The sequence below is a fragment of the Physella acuta genome, unplaced genomic scaffold (assembly GCF_028476545.2).
Source record: "Physella acuta isolate Inbredline_101_S28 unplaced genomic scaffold, ASM2847654v3 ptg000013l, whole genome shotgun sequence".
Classification (NCBI taxonomy): domain Eukaryota; kingdom Metazoa; phylum Mollusca; class Gastropoda; family Physidae; genus Physella; species Physella acuta.
The window spans coordinates 943,815-960,817 of record NW_026731533.1 but is presented as its reverse complement, the minus strand read 5'-3'; the positions used below and the strand labels follow the sequence as shown (position 1 = coordinate 960,817).

The following is a 17,003-nucleotide window of genomic DNA, read 5'->3' as shown; positions in this document are numbered from 1 at the left end:
CCTAAAATTCTAATAAGCTTATCCTCTGAAACCACAGACAATTCCCTTTACAATGATACCAATTACAATAAACATCAATAATTTGTTCTTCAACAATAATACTTCAAGCATGCAAATATTGTAAACATATAATCAAATACACCTAATTAAAGTAGATTTCAATAATATCGGCTTGCTCCTAACTAACACTAAGATATTCTAATTAAAGATCAAGCTTGGCCTAATAGTTCATCCAATTTTCATGCTATAATACCAACTATTTATTAAGATATGACTTTTCTTCTTGCTCTACTAAGCACAATTGACTAATTTCTAACAAATTCACTACACTGTTAACACGTTTATAGTAATGCGTCGGCTGTAATGGGTTACACTTATGGCCTAATAATAATGGCGCGTTACACGGACAGACTAAATAATCAACGAAGACACGTGTCAAACCACAAAGCAATAGACATAATTGACAAGAATTTAGCCCGCAAATGGGAGTGTATCAGGCACACCATGAGAAGGAAAGAAGTCAATATTGACAATATCGCGTTGGACTAGAAACCCCCGCGGAAAAGAAAAGTAGGCCGACCAAAGCAATCTGGAGAAGGAAAGTATAAAGCAAGGCAGTGCTTACTTCGGCTCAACTAAAGAGAGCTGTCCAAAACGGAGTCCGGTTGACAGGTGTAGCTGCAGCACTTTGCTCCCAGACCCCAAGGGCTTCAAAGGTTCAAGTCATAATTTTCAAAACTTCAAATAAGAAATCATAATGACTGCGAAAATTCAGTCTAAAATTCGTTTTAAAATACAACGTTGTAGCGTCGTGCAATAGCTGACTCGAACGTCACCAAAAGCCCGAATTACACCCTTACAAAATAAATAAATAAACAAAACCACCTTCTAAAATTAAGTTTTCAAAATCTCTTTTTAATGCTAAATGTGACATTGCAGTTTCTCAATTCCTCCCTCCATCCCCAACCTACTATCCTTACCTCAAAAATCCCCCCCCCCCCCCCCATTCCACACTCAGTCGCTCTCTAATGGAGTAGGCCTAAACATCATTTACGGACAAACACCATATGCCATATAGGCCTAGCGCAACACAGGTTTTTTTTCGATGATTGACAATTAAAAAGTCGAATGAACACACCAGAGAAACGGTTAGATCTAGATCTAAACTCTATGAGCAGAGTTGATAAAGATTTATTTTAAAGAAGTCGGGTGATCAATTAAATAATCGTTGAATTGGAATGCCAGTTTAGATTTATTATGTTATAGTATCGTTAAAACAATTTGTTATTATTGGAGCTTATATGCAAATGCAATAGAAAGATTGAAAATAATTTTAAAATTTTAAGGTTAATTCAAGTAATTGTATTTTTGATACAGTTGTTTTTATAATTTATAAAATTATTGATTCACACACTTTTAGTTTTACAATTAGATTCTAGTATTCGAGATTCAGATTTTTAAAAATCTGGCCACATATAAATATCAACATAAATAAAAACAAAAATAATAGCAAAAGAATAGATCTAACATGAACTAATCTTCGGAAACTAATCTAGATCTACAGACATCAAATACTATGGCAGCAAATGTTCCTAATGTAAAGTGGATTCCCCCCTTGCCTCCGGGTTGGGAAGCAAGATATGACCAAATAAAAAGAGCCTAGTAAGCCTAAGATAAAAATATTAAAATAAATAAAAGATTGTGATGAAGATTCATTTGTCATTTTTTTTTTTGTAGGCTAAGAACAAGACTAAGAATGTAAGATTATTAATAGGCCTATTAAGATATAAATAATTTTATCTGCGTACTCTACATTCATTGATTTAACAACTGTACAACACCTCTGCTCTGACTGATTATTAATGAATTAGAATCAGTGATGTGATTAATTTTAATAGACCTAATAAAATAAGGCCTAAAATATTCCTAATAAAAATAAAATATTATTATTAGGCTATTGATTGTAGTATTGATAATTATTAATTATCATATGTCATATATATATACTATATATATACATATATATTATTATATATTTATAATATAAGTGGGGATCCTTGTGACTGTACATCCATCAGTCATCAGTATAGCAACTTTTTCTTCGCAGGTGTGGTTTGAGTCAAGCATTTCAACATTTCCCTAGGTGCCGACGCCTGGGAAAATTAGTTGTTCAGCTGTGGTTCACATTATATCATTGGGAAGGGAAAATTTGAGTGGACATCCATGAGAGTTCTGTGTCATTTATATTACCCTATAGTAAAATTACCCTTTCTAATTTCTTAGTCCATGTGGCAGATGTAGAGTTCACCTTTTTCTGTGACCTGGCATATGAAGAGATAGTATGGTCAGCGCTATGCCCAGCCACATTTATGTTCCCTAACGAGTCAGGTACTTAGCAGAGTTTAGATGGCCTCAGGGATTTTCTATAAACTTGAGCATGATTTATACAAATAATGATAAATATATGTCAGTGTGTGTTATTTACATTTTGCTTCATTTCAAAATATATCCATTACATGAATACCGAATTACTCAACTCATTTCATGGCAGACAAACAAAATTAGAAAAAATTTAATGTTTCACTTCTGTCAAGCTAGCTAATTTAATTTAAATTACAATGTATCCTTACTCTTTTTTTCCTAAACAGTAATAATTTTGAAGTTAAGAAATGTTAGATTCCTGGGGTATGGTCACTGATATGTATATATTATTTACTACAGGCTGAAGAAATTACACAATAAATCAGTTATAAAATAAATAATTGAAATATCCAAGAAAAGGGATATATAGGTGTCACTACTATAACATATACTAATTCTAACTCAGTACTAACTGAAATTATAATTATATTAACATCAGAAAGAGGTGTGAAAGACAAATAAATACAAAATGACTGGTTAAAGTGAAAGCCTTTTAATTCGAAACACTTTCATTTTAAATGCTCTAACACATAATTAGCTTCTCAATTTGCACTTAACTCATTTTCACAACGAAACAGCTTCTTTATTAACCACAAGACTCGCACGACCCAATGGGAGGATCCAAGATTTCAGCAGCCTGCAGCATCCCCGCGGCACCAGCAGGGAGAGTCCAGTGCGGCCGCAGCTGCTGCAGTAAGGCATTTCTCTTACAGATACCCTGTTAGTGTAGTTGGATAAGCTGGCATTAACCAGAACAAGTGCTTAGTTTTTATTTGGTTATTGCTTAGAAGTTTTAGTGCAAAAAAAATAATTTTTATAAAACCTTTGAATCTCAATTCCTTAACAGAAAAGTAATGCTAATAAGACTGGAATCTATATAATTAAAATAATTAAAAAAATAAATATCATAACATAGACTCAATGTACAGTGTATTTAAAAAACACTGTCTGTTACTATAAAGAAAAGTTTTTCTGTTGTCATAGAGTTAATCAAGGCTTTAAGTTAGTTAATAATTAACTTCTTTTGGCTGTAACATCAAAGTATAAGACAGTTTATGTGCTTGATATCTAATCAGATAACAGAATGTTATAGAAAACAAGTTGTTTATTTTTTAAATTTCAAGAAATTATTAAACATAAATATCACTGTCTTTATTTCTTATTTGTACATTTAATTAAATAAATATAAAAGTATTTACTTAAAGTTATATCAAAATATCACACTTTTAGTATTGTGTCAATGTACTTTTTGTTAAATTTTACATGTTATGTTTTATTGTATTGCTTGCTTGATATTCCATGTTTTGTTAGTTCTTTGCTTGTTTAAGTTGCTCATTTAGTGAATCAGGGTTATTTATTAACTTGCATACACACATTTTCTTAAATATTGATCACTCTTGCTGAATATTGAAATTACTTTGTTAATCTATTATTTTGTAGAAAACCTGTTTGGTCAATGTTAATATATTAAAAACTTAGACAGTGTTTTATGGCACTGAGATGACCAAATGAAATTAACTGAGAACAAAAAGTAGTAAATTAAAGCTGTTTATTTCTTACGGACCCTGATTCACAAGGGCCTTCTGTTAACTTGAATTAATTGAACAAACCTCACCAGTTCCAGTCTCTAGGACAAATAGGTGACAGTGTAAGAAGCTATGAGAGTGTGGCTCTACGAGACATGAACAGACCCAATTCTGCCAGTTCACAGGATAGTGACACAGATTCATCCCTTGTAAATATTGTATTAACAGAATATAACACTAGTAAATTAATTCATTCACAATTCTTTTTTATACATGGTTATTTAATTAAAGAATGCAGTAAACTTGAATTATACATTCACTTTTGGGGAATTTCACCCCATTAATTTTGTGATAGTGCATCATAAGGGGATGAGAATAGGTTAGCATAGTCTCAGTCCCTGTCTGAAATTATAATAAGAACCTTTTTAAACCCAGACTAAACTTACTTATGATGATTCTAACTACTATGTTTACCATTCATAATATTGTTAATATCCACTTGACTATTTGTTCACTTAATAACTTGCATGACTGGGTCACAGGTGTACACATTTTTTTAAATGGATGCTTATATTTGTTTTGTTTAATTTAAAGCATGTTAAAGCAAGTTTGTTTTTTTGAGTTGTAATTTTGCTTTCTTAAAGAGCTTATTTTGCTTACTTAGTTAAATACTGCTCTAAACTCCATGCAGACATGAGTTAAGCACAGATGTTTATGAATCATGTTTATCTTAAATATTAGCTTCCATAGATAAAGATTGCTATCTAGACTGGTCAAATATATCCACAGAAAGAATCCAGTCTGACGAACAAGATCAATGCAGCCAAAGTGGACAAGTTAATGGCTGAATACCCCAGCGCAGGCAGGGACATTATTGTGGACATGCTCGCACTGTAAGAAGTTTGTTGGTTAAATTAACTTTGTGCTCCAATCTTTGCTGTATACTGGCACTTATTTTAGTGTGGACTTACTTTTACTGTGGACATGGTCACACTGTAAGAAGTTTGTTGGTGAACTTTGTACCCAATCTTTATTCTATACTGGCACTTATTTGAGTGTTGACTTACCCTCATTGTGGACTTGTTTGTTGAGGACTTCACATAGTCCACACAACTTACCTAGTAACTTACATCAGTACAGGAAGCAAGAGCAGTCTCTTTGGCTGTGTTGGTTTGAAAAGAAACTACTTCCAAACTATCTAATTGAAAGAGTTTAAACAAGAAGTTGTAATCTCAGAATAAGTTAGAAGACATATTGTGGATTGTGCATTTCATTGTAATAGAGAAAACAAAAGTTGAAATGTTTTTTGAAAGTAATCTTTTGATCAAATAGGACATGAGAAACAGCACAGCCTGTGTTGTCTTCAAAATGGGATAAAAATTTAAGTCTATTGTTTTGTTATATTCACTACAATATTTTATGTATAAATGCTGCTTACTTAAATCATTGTTAGTTTAAATTATTACTTAACAGCTAGGCATACTATTTTGTTGAAGGTAGTTTAAAAACATGTTATTATTTACCAAATACCGCACACTTTATTTAGGGTGTTTATTCAGTTTTGGAAATGTTTCAGCTATCAAAACGATGAACGTCTTACAAAAGAGCAACTCCAGAATCTGGGTTTTCATCCATTGAAAACACTAGGAACAAACTCCACACCCGCAAAACGTTCTGCATCACCATCAAGAAATACTGCTGCATCTCCGTCAAGAAGTTCAGCCGCATCTCCACACAGAAATGGCAAAAAAAAGGAAGGCAGCCACCATCATTCACATACACCAGCCAAATCCCAGCAGCCCCCACAACCAGCGGCTAAGGCGGAGCTTTCAGAGGCTGATAAATCAAGAGGTGCGCCCTTAGAATTTATTCTTTTTTTTTTAATTAAAAATTCTTTCTTTTAAAATTACCAGTGGAAACATTGAAATTATTTTTATTGAGAATTAACTTGTCACAATAAATGTATTTTTATTTCTGTTTGTGCTAGCTTTAAAGAATTTGGTAACAATTAACGAATTAAAATATTCAAAATGTAATAGGAAATTCTATTAACATAGAAACTATTTATTGTTGCAACTTAATTAGCATTCAATTATTAGATTTTAAAGTTAAGCTTGTTTCTTAAGTTTTAGATATTTGTAAATATTACGTTTTTAATTTGATTTTTCTATTGCACCAGTTTTCAACCAACTGAAGAATGCATTCCCTAATGTAGACACTGATGTCCTTAGAATTGCCTTGACCCACTGTCATCATGACCTTGACGATGGAATGGTACTGGTTTCTGCATGGGAAAAAAATCAGTAAGATATTTATAACCTCATGGATGGTTGCAGGGGTTTGAGTTTGATTGGTAAACTTTAAAACATTCAACTTGGGAAAGGTTAGAGCTAGGTTAGTGTTTGAGTTTGATTGGTAAACTTTAAAACATTCAACTTGGGAAAGGTTAGAGCTAGGTTAGTGTTTGAGTTTGATTGGTAAACTTTAAAACATTCAACTTGGGAAAGGTTAGAGCTAGGTTAGTGTTTGATATTTCTAGATAGGTTAAAGATGTTTGTGACTTCACATAATGTGTACAAATAGTTTCATACGTTGCTTAAACTAGTGTGAAGTTTTAAAAAATTTGTATTGGTCAATAAATCAACAAACTAAAACCTTTTTTTTTAGAGAGGAGGAAGCTAAAATGGCTAAGGCAAAAGGTAGGGCTCACATTTTTATTTAATTGTGCATGAGAGATAATTTGTGTGTGACTAGCAATTTGTGCAGGTAATTAGCTTAAAGGTTTGTCACTCAGAAACACTTCAACAATTCAGAACACGAAAAAAATTTTTATGGAGAAAGGTCATTAACTCTGACAGCTTTTTGTTTAGCAGAATTTAAGTAGAATTAGAATTTATGTTTAAGATCGACTTAGCCAATAATTATATCTAGACCATTAACTTGAGCAACAGTTACATTTTTAGCAAAAGTAACAATTCAGGATGCTGCTATAATTTTTTATAATGTATATCCACACATGCATAGTGCTGACCACATTATCCCTTCATATGCAGAGGTCAAGAAACATGAATTCTACTTCATCTACCCAATGAGTCGCTAGGTCTAAAGAGGAATCTTTACTTTATATCCACATGTGTAAAAACCTAGCGACCTTACTGTCTGTGTACATTATTTCCTTTTGTTCAGCCAACAGCCACAGCACTGCCTCCACAACTCCGAGTGTGGTACCTCAGCCTCAGAATCTTGAACCTGCTGGGATGGATGAATCTCCTACCAACAAACCTCAGTAAGCTTATTATTTATTAGATCATTTAGTATTACATTATTGCTTTGAACTTCCATGTTGCTAAAATCTGGCCAATTCAAGTTTAACCTCGTAGTCATGAACCATAACTGTTATTTTAATATTATAGTTGTGAATTACAGTATTTTTAGAAGAAAACAAAGTTCAATTTAAATTCAGTTGTTTCTATTCACTGAATTATTTGTGTATTTGTAAACTAGTTCTGCTATATTTTTGTGATAAATATTTGACCACATTGTATCCTTTACTATTTGGTCTTGTAATCTTGAATACTTTTTGTCTAGTAAATTTCCCTTGATCCTTCTAAATCAGACATGCCTGATCCTGATAGAAATAACTTTGCTTTATTTGATTACCTCTATCTAAACAGGGGTATTACCCAGTCGAATGCTTACCGACCAGGACACAGGCCTAATGCTAAAAAAACATCCACTGAAGCTTCTCACAGCAAACAAGAAACCAATGGCAGCAGGGGTGATGCAACAGGCAGTGAGTCTGCTGCTGGCTCATCACACCATCATGCCAGTGCTCAGCATGTTACGAGGTATGTCACAGAATTCGACAATTTGTAGAATTTGTCGTAAATTTTTATATAACTTTTACACAATAGAGGTTGCTAGTATGTGAGAGATTTTGCAGTAAACATGAAGGATTTGTGATTTAATAATTTTTACCTTAAACCTAAAATACTTGTTTTCTCTTTAATAGCAGCATTTTCAAATTATCTTAAAACAATCAATACAAAAAATTGATATGTTTGACCATCAGAATTTGAGCTCTATCATTTTTTAAAAACTGATTTATTTATATTTGCTATACTTATATTGTCCCATAAAATTAATAAATAAACCCATGTTTTATTAAATTAAAAAATATTGTAGAATTTTTAATATTCTGTTATATAATTTTTTATACTAATAATGGGTTGAGCCTTTTCTTATTAAATTACATGATAAAATAATTCTGATAGTCAGAGGACATATGATTATTTATCTTATCACTAATGAAATTTATCACAATGCTAGAATGAGTGAGCAGCTTCTTAACACGACAAATGACCTACTAAACCATCTGGCCACAACAGCAACTTGCTGTGCCAATCAGGATGAAGAAGTCCTTCACGAAGCTGAAGAGACAAGGTCTATCTTTCACCTAAATGATCGTTGATTGTTTATAATCACAAGCTGTCATTAACCAGAATGATTTTGTAGATTTAGTACACGCAGTATTTTTTTTTACTTGTGTTCATTTGAAGTTGACAATACTTTAATTTTTTAACCATACAAATTGAATCTGTGTTTGTGTATTTTCGTTTTGATACTTGTTTAAAAATAGCTTAATCAAACAGTAAAATGAAGAGGCATTGACAACAACCTACCTGCCCCACCTTTACCTGGGTCATCAGATTTTAAGCATGTTGTGTGGAATGCTGCCGGTATTTATTCCATCACTGTTAATTGGGAAATATTACTGTGGAGGAGGGAAAACTAAAGCTCCAAATTATCAGCTTGTGGAAAGTGGTAGTAAAAGTAGTAGTTTTTACCTCACAAAAAAAAAGATTTAAAAAAAAAGATAAGATGGAAAACTCTACATTAACATTGTTTTGTGCAACAATCTACACTTAAAGGGTAAAGAATAAACTTTTTGAAATCAATGTTGGTTCATCACATTTTTTGTGATAAGTAGATCTACACTTCAAATAACAACACAGCAACTGCTTCTATAAATTGTACTATTGATAAGCTTTCTCAAAATTGAAATTCTAGATCAATTGTTCAAAGCAAAGCCACTATAATTTTGATTTATAACATTCTGGGCAAGTCTAAATCTTTAGTTTTTTGTCATCAAAAGCATGTCTTTATTCTGTAAATGTAATTGGTCTACATTTTTTGTGGTCAATTTTTTGTGTCATTATTTTCACAGCTTGAATTTATATTTTCATATATTAATTTTGCATGTTACTAACTTTGAATGCATTGATATCAGATGTTAAAATTCAGTGTAATTGTTGCTTGCATGCTTTGTTTATAATTATTTCTCTAGAAAGAAAAGATAATGTAAAGTGTTGTACAACTGTAAACTGTAACCAACTTCAGATGTAATGCTTGAGTGGGTTTTAAGAAGCTTACTCTGCCTTGAGTCTGGCAGATTTCTACTTCACAACTTTCAGTCATCCTGTCAGTCTTCATTATTAAACATGTTTGGTCTTCAGCTAAGTCAAGCTGAAATATATTTTATTCTAAAAGAAAGATACTCTCTTTAAGATGCCTGTTTAAAAATGTATTGTATTGCTTCTGAAGGCCTGCCAAGACAGATGACACTTCAAGGAAGCCAGTAGTGACAACTCAACCAGCCAAAGTTACTTCCCCTCCACCCACAGAAACTAGCCATCAGAAGTTTGCATCTAAACTCAGAATGGAGTCTAAAGGACCAGATGCCAGTTTGTGCAAGGGACCAAATAGTTCTTTACTGACGTAGGCCTTTTAAAAAAATCATATTTATATGATATACATACTAATTTTTAGTTATGCTAATTATGCTTATTTTTTTCTTAAAAATATTTTTTATATTTCACTCAGTTCGGATTATACGCAAGCCAATGGTCCGGATAAAAATAACTTTAGCGGACCAGATCGCAGCAATGTTTCAGGACCAAAGGGCAGCACAGGACCAGATGCAACATTAAGATGTGGACCACAAATGTCTCTCCTACTGGCCAGGAGAGATAACTCCTTGGGTGATATTCATGCTGCCTCCAGTATTCTAGTTACTGGAACTCGTCTTTAGGTTGAACATATTTGTAAAACTGTAATTTTCTTAAATCATGTGCTCTTTAGTCTTTTAAAAATTATTCTTTTAAGCCTTATTATATCAGGGCTGCCTACTTGTACAGTTTAGTTAGCCTGTAATTTTATGTTTACCATTTACGTTATGGATTTACAATTATGCCTTAACTGTTATTATTCTAAAAAAAAATGTAAGTTGTCATTAGCGTAAATTTGTGTGGTGTATTTTTTTTTTAAATTTATGGCTATTTTCAGATACTGGTCTGAGTTTTATTTATTTTCACCCAGTTAAATTTTCCACTGTTTAATGTGGAATTTCTCATTTACAGCTACCTTATGTATTGATTCCTTCCTGTCCAATGTCATGGGGGGGGGGGGGGCTATCAGGTCTATGTTATGAACTTTCATCAACCCCCGTGAATGCTTTGTGGTTATACACTAATAAGTATTATAGATGAAAGACTGATCGAGCATAAACATCTTTTGAAACCTAGATCTGTAGTTTTTCATGAAATATAGGCTGATGTTTTAGTCTTCATCAAGGTATGGGTAAAAATGTGAGATCTTACCAGTGGAATTACTGGTAAAAAGCAAGAGATTTTTTTTTTGTAGATGTGCAAGACTAAAGTTTACAGCTGAACAAGTTGGCCTACCTGGATGTTATTTTTAAAAATTCCTAACTTGATCTAATTCTAAAAAAATATTCAAGAAAAATGCAGATTCCAAATATCACAACCTGTGTGGCCCCATTCTTGTCAGTAGGAGAAAAATCTTAAATCATTAGCTTAGATGTCATGAACAGTTATTGCTATTTTAGATTGTGGCCCACCAGGATGTAGACATGTAACAATTTGTCCATTTCTTTGAAATAAATTTACTATACTATAAGTAATTTAGACAATTAACATCATTATGCTAAGTAAGTTTTGTTAATATGAATTTGGACTTATTTACCTAGTAATTATATTAAAAGATGTTAAATGTTACGGACAACATCCAATTTTTAAAAAAAAATACGCTTTTGTTTCTGAAAATATTTCTTTAGGGTTGGCAGCCCTGTTACATTTCTTCATCCATTAATAAAATGAAGGTTTATTTACTGTATTAGATATGCAAAGTTCAATGTTGTGTACATTTTCTTCAACTAGATTACAATTATTTTGATACCTACATAAAGATGATTGTGCTATTGAATAAAAAAAGATTTCATTCTTTTTTTTTCTTGGCTGTGATTAATTTTGTCTTTTAACTTTTTACAACATCATAGATTTTCAAATATTTCAAGCACTCAAATGCTTCTAATGAGGAAGCAGTTTTGTAAATGAAATGCTCATTTTTATTAACTGCAATACTTTTTTTACAAATGTAAATACATGTGAAATATTTGTGTTGTAATCCTAAGCATTTTTACGCTTATTACATTTAAGTGTACTTTTTAATTATGCTAATTACATTCAAGTGTACGTTTTAATTATTATTCTATTTATTCTGAAAGAGGTAGATAATTTAAATGCAATGCATCATGGTACAGTGTGGATCTACAGTTAAAAAGATTTCTAAAGCTCTCTAAATGTTCTGCCTGTGTGGTCTTTATGTTTCATTTTCATCTAATAAATTTACTAATTTTAAAGTTGTTTGTTATTGAAATCAAGTAAATCAAGCTGTCAAAGCATATTTTAGAAATAAATGAAAACAAAGAATTTTTTTTTACTGAATACCACTTTTTCTTCACTGAAAATTAAAACAAAATGAATTTACATGGCTCAATATGACTGAGAAATGCATATTTTTATGCATAATGATTATTTACAAGATGAACACAACAAAAATCATACAAAAGAAATAAGTTCAATTTCCAACTTCATTTTCCAATAAAAGCATATTAGGAATTCCATTTGCTATGGGAAACTTTCGACCAGACTCAGGACAGACCAGTTCTCCCTCAATCACTTCAACCTGCCAAAACATTTTGAAATGCCTGATATCAACTTCAACGTTTTATTTTAAGATACAAAGTTTAAATATTTTGATTAACAGATACTATGATATAACATATTTTCCAGAAATAGAATATAGTAAAGTTTTAGAACAAAAAAAAGTTATGAAACAAACCTGTAATAGAGCATTATGAATTTTTTTAAGGAGATCCTCATCCTGTTGGTAGTTTTCTCCTAGTGCACTGGGCAAACCATCACCATGGCCAGTCTTTTAAAAAAAAAAGAAGAAAAAAAACATTTGAAAAAAATAAATAAAAAAAGCAATTGAATTCAAATTCAACATAAATAGGTCTTATAATATCACCTCAACAGCAGCTTGGTGAAGTGCATCCCAGTCTATCTTGGTTAATGTTCTCACAATGAAGGCTTGGTTGTAATCAACTTCTTTTACTTCAACCTTTTTGGGCTAGAAAAAAGTTAAGCGTAGGCTAAAGATAGGCACATATCATATATCAAATCTACAACTAGTTTGATTCTTTTGTAAAAGGCAAAAACATAACCAACAGTTTCAAATTTTAATTTTTTTTTAATCTTAATTAAATTGGGCCTACATACCACAATTTTCAGAGGGAATCCTTTAGTTACACCTTTTATAATATTTGATGTGAGCATGTTATGTGTAAGCAGCTTCATCTCAATATTTTGCGTTAACCTTAAGAATTTAAAAAGTAAAATAGATAATATGCTACGTTTTTAAAAGAAAGTAAACTATTTACTATGTAGTATTAGTAGGCTATTATTTAGTTTTAAATATTACTTACATCTAAAATTACATAAAGATAAATAGAATAGACAAAAGAAAAGATCCCATTCAAAATATAAAAGCAGGCAAAATGGGCAGGCCTAGTTGGATGTTGCCTCGATCAAGTTATATTTTAAATGAATTTGATTTTTACCCTGATGAATTTATAAAATTAAGGACATTAGTTAAGACGATTAATATTATTTAATATATAATTTCATATTTGAGAGACAAAGTTTGAGCATTGTCACAAAAGTATTAAATTAAAATTACAATAAGGCCTATAACATTATTCTTAACATATAATCTGCTTGATATTCTCAGCAATTTGGCAAAAAAATGTACAAAAGGCAACTTTACACTAATTGTCCATTCTTAAAAATAGATTGGTCTAAAATAAAACGCAAAAATAATTAGGCAGATTCTAGCCGGAAAAAGATATACATGTGCAATGGAGAGAAACTACAGCCTCCCTTTACAGCGATGTTTTCTATGGCACTGCGCATTTGTGTGTTTACAAACAAACTGCAGAACCCTAACACCACGCAGCTATTAAGGTAACTGAGCATGCGCAGAACTGAACTATTGGGTTTCATATCTTCTGCCGACCAGATGGAGACGCTGGGGCAAAAAATCTTTTTCCGAGTAGTCACTTAGAAATAATTATTAAAAGTAGGACCCTATGTGTTGTAGAAATAACTATGAAACACTGTTAAAAAAAGGAAGACCGGTCTAATAGTCTATTGTTTTTGGCAACCATCTCATCAATACCATGACGACAGTAAACATCTAAAAAAAGGTAGGTCAAGTAACTAGTCATTACTGTATTGTTATGTTATAATATTAGGACTATTATAATTATACTATATAAATATAATTAATATAACATTATTAGGTTAAACTCCATTTTAGCGTATTTTATTCTCCGTTGCTTGTTTACCTCCAGTTGAGCGTATTTTATTATAATAACCGAAACACACCAAAACATTAGAAAAACACGATTTATTTATTTGTATTGTATTTTTGTTTTAACAAATGAATAAAAAACAACAAAGAGACTGACTGAAGTGCTTTGTTTGTTGGTTACAAAAATAGAGATGCACAATTTGTACAATTAAGTGTTTCAATTTCAACTAAACTGAATTAAAGTATTAAAAGGCACAATAATGCTGCCGAAAGTGGGCCGGGGGGGGGGGGGGGGGGGTGGAATTTGGTGAGGGAGGTGGAATTTGGTGAGGGATGGCTTGGAGTGTTAGAGAAAGTGTGAAAACTCACGTTGTCATTTAAAAAAAAAAATAATGTTAGAGGTCGTACATAAATGACGTCACACTCGAAGGGGGAGGGGTCCGTAATTTTGTGACAATGTGTGATGTCAGACTTCCCCCCCCCCCCTAAAATGACGTCACACCTCAGCCTACAACCCCCCCCCCTCCCCCCTCAAAATTTCTGTTGAATTTTTCTTAAAACATCGATAATTTGTCCAAAATCTTGTCAGAACTCTGTCAACATAGAGTATTTTGATCAATTAATATTTCAATTTATTAAAACCGTTTTCTAAAACGCGAAATAACGGCTAAAACTCGTTTTTCTAACATTGCTTTTTTATAATGCAAAAAAGTGACGTCACACCATCTGAAACCCCACCCCCTCCCCCTCATCACACACCGTCACAAAATTGCGGACCCCCCTCTCCCTTACGAGTGTGACGTCATTTATGGACGACCCCACATCAATTTTTTTTAAAAGTCAGAAATTTACTCATACAAAAAATCATACTTGATACATATATCAAAATATTGGGAAGGATGGTAGATTTACTATGAATTTAAATAACATACAACTCTATAGTAAAATATTTTTTCAGTTTTGGCAAAACTGTCAAATTAAAAAACAGAGTTTGTACATTTATTGCATAAATACAAAAATATAAAACAGAATAATTAACAGTGTATCAGTTTCACCATGAGACAAATGCCTTTTTAAAAAAAAAAATACAATACAAATAAACAAGTCGTGTTTTTTAAATATTCATTTTTATTCATTTGCTAAAACAAAAATACAATAAAAAAAATAAATCGTGTTTTCCTAATGTTTTGGTGTGTTTCGGTTGTTATAATAAAATACGCTCAACTGGAGGTAAACAAGCAATGGAGAATAAAATACGCTAAAATGGAGTTTTACCACATTATTATAATAATAATATGGTAAAATCACGATATAGCGTCGGTTATTATTCCGGAACTGTACAGCAGTAAAAGACAGTAAAACCATGGCGTAGTCTGTCGAGCCGTTCCGGAAACCACCGGAAATACTGTAAACCATCATTTATTTGCCGCCATATTATTTTTAATACATAATGTTTAAAAATGTGCAAGGATTGATTTTAGTTGCATTTTAAATACTGTTTAGCTAATTATTTTGTATTTCTAATTATTTTAAGTGTATGTGCTAATTATTGCTGCTACTAAACATTATTCTAGTTATTCTTACTACTTTTAACTTTAGTTAATCTAATCGTCTTATTTACTAACAGAACAAGAGCTGGTTGTCGCAAATCTTCTGCAAGTTTTTTCTGTTTCTTAAAAAAAAATAATTAATTACTACACTCGAGTTTATTAATAATATTTAGATTTTCTATCTGTTATTAATTTTCTGTCAATTAAACTGTAAATTAAGTTAAAACAATTTAATGCACTTGACTTTATTTTTATTTCACCGGTCAAATAAACTATGGTTTCCAGTAACGAATGTTACCGAAACTCAACGAACATTACCCAATAATTTCCGACGCTATATCGTGATTTTACCAATAATATAATTGTAACTTTGTTACTACAACAACCTTGTGCAGATGACACACGACACACACACTGTGACACACTCTGTCTCTACTCTGTACTTGTTATTTTATTCACCTGAATTGACTGACATTTCTTAATAAATCAACTTGGATGCTGACTGTGATTGTTGTACCAATTTAAAGAGCAAAGCAGTTCAAAACAGTTGAGTGTTGAGAAGACTGAGAGAGTGAGTGTCATGATCATCTGTGCACGTGTGTTGTGTACTCGTGTAGCAAGCAACTTTTATGACAAGCAACGCCATACAGTCTGCTTCTTTAGCTTACCTCCTCAATTTTTAAATAAATAGGTATCTGAAATAATTATTTTATTGTGTGTACAAATAGAATAATCAATATAGATCTAGATAGATCTAGATCTATTTATTGAACAAAAATTGTGAAGTTCAGGTTTGGTATTTTACTATTTGGTAGTTTGAAAACAAACACTGCTATAAAAGGTCTTTCCTAAACACCGAGATCATGCGATTAAAAATAAAATGAGTCAGTTGGCTGGGACTGACAGGGTTCCAAAAACGTGTTTTGTCTTCTTAGTTTCCTGACGTACAACCAAACACTTTTTAAATATTGACCTAAAATTTATGTTAAAAAATGATTAATAAATCTACATGAAAAATTATTATACAAAATTTTCAGATAATTTTTACCGTTGCCATATATTTTTATTTTACTGTTGCTCAACTTTTTACATTGACGACTCTTGTCATTTAGCTTTTGTAATAAAAAGCTTTTATTGTCATGTGGGACAAATTAAATAGCTAAATAAATAGGACTATCGTTAATTTTTTATTCGTGGCATTTGAAAAATTTGTTTAACGCGTCCAGCTCTTCCGTGATGTAATAAAAATTATATTTAAAAACAATACATTAAAGCAGGGGTCTCCAAACTACGGCCCGCGGGCCGGATGCGGCCCGCGAAGTCCTCTCATCCGGCCCGCTGAGATCTTTTTGTCCAAGAAAAATCGTTAGTTGGTGGTGGCTTAGGAACTTTGCCCAGAAAAATTAAAGACATGCCTGGAAGAAACTGGCCCCCGAACTGAAATTTGATAGTTAATGCGGCCCTCGGACTGAAAAGTTTGGAGACCCCTGCATTAAAGCGAATTTTCTGTAATTATTTATAAGGGATAATCTATAAATACTATAATCGAAATCACGTGTTTTAAAACGATTTATCCCCCCGCCCCTCCATGCCATTTGATACACATCTCGGCGCTGCACCCCCCCCCCCCCCCCACCCTCGAAGAGATGCCTGAAAGAAACACTGATCTCCGATCAGTGGCGGAACTAGAAAAAAAGGGCCACCCCGCAAACAAAAATTCTGGGCCCCCCTCCTATATATATATATATATATATATATATATATATATATA

At 32.1% G+C, this 17,003-nt stretch overlaps 2 protein-coding genes across 5 annotated transcripts; one reads left to right on the top strand and one right to left on the bottom strand.

Moving 5' to 3' along the window:
• Positions 1 to 1,480: 1,480 nt before the first annotated feature.
• Positions 1,481 to 10,266, top strand: LOC131936034 (E3 ubiquitin-protein ligase Smurf1). 3 transcript variants are annotated; one of them, XM_059292858.1, is made up of 12 exons: positions 1,481 to 1,662; positions 3,000 to 3,114; positions 4,040 to 4,156; positions 4,737 to 4,840; positions 5,524 to 5,798; positions 6,127 to 6,250; positions 6,615 to 6,646; positions 7,134 to 7,233; positions 7,622 to 7,795; positions 8,277 to 8,390; positions 9,552 to 9,725; positions 9,831 to 10,266. In XM_059292858.1, the coding sequence occupies exons 1-12, from the start codon at positions 1,577 to 1,579 to the stop codon at positions 10,036 to 10,038; spliced, it is 1,623 nt and encodes a 540-aa protein (XP_059148841.1). In that variant the 5' UTR covers positions 1,481 to 1,576; the 3' UTR covers positions 10,039 to 10,266. The 3 variants fall into 3 exon arrangements, with proteins under 3 accessions (XP_059148841.1, XP_059148858.1, XP_059148851.1); XM_059292875.1 differs by lacking the exon at positions 4,040 to 4,156; XM_059292868.1 differs by lacking the exon at positions 8,277 to 8,390.
• A 1,484-nt stretch (positions 10,267 to 11,750) lies between these two features.
• On the bottom strand, positions 11,751 to 16,094 carry LOC131935573 (multifunctional methyltransferase subunit TRM112-like protein). Of its 2 annotated transcripts, none has more exons than XM_059292052.1 (5): positions 15,901 to 16,094; positions 12,590 to 12,686; positions 12,339 to 12,440; positions 12,150 to 12,242; positions 11,751 to 11,993 (listed from the first exon to the last, which is right to left on the bottom strand). In XM_059292052.1, the coding sequence occupies exons 2-5, from the start codon at positions 12,665 to 12,667 to the stop codon at positions 11,886 to 11,888; spliced, it is 381 nt and encodes a 126-aa protein (XP_059148035.1). In that variant the 5' UTR covers positions 12,668 to 12,686; positions 15,901 to 16,094; the 3' UTR covers positions 11,751 to 11,885. The 2 variants fall into 2 exon arrangements, with proteins under 2 accessions (XP_059148035.1, XP_059148044.1); XM_059292061.1 differs by lacking the exon at positions 15,901 to 16,094 and adding an exon at positions 15,692 to 15,833.
• Between the last annotated feature and the right edge of the window lie 909 nt (positions 16,095 to 17,003).

Coding starts and splice junctions, on each gene's coding strand:
- LOC131936034 (XM_059292858.1), top strand. CDS start 1,577: ATGGCAGCAAATGTTCCTAATGTAAAGTGGATTCCCCCCTTGCCTCCG. Junction 3,115..4,039: donor GTGCGGCCGCAGCTGCTGCA/GTAAGGCATTTC, acceptor AAACCTCACCAG/TTCCAGTCTCTAGGACAAAT. Junction 7,234..7,621: donor TCTCCTACCAACAAACCTCA/GTAAGCTTATTA, acceptor CTATCTAAACAG/GGGTATTACCCAGTCGAATG.
- LOC131935573 (XM_059292052.1), bottom strand. CDS start 12,667: ATGAAGCTGCTTACACATAACATGCTCACATCAAATATTATAAAAGGT. Junction 12,441..12,589: donor GATTCCCTCTGAAAATTGTG/GTATGTAGGCCC, acceptor ACTTTTTTCTAG/CCCAAAAAGGTTGAAGTAAA. Junction 11,994..12,149: donor TTCATAATGCTCTATTACAG/GTTTGTTTCATA, acceptor ATGTTTTGGCAG/GTTGAAGTGATTGAGGGAGA.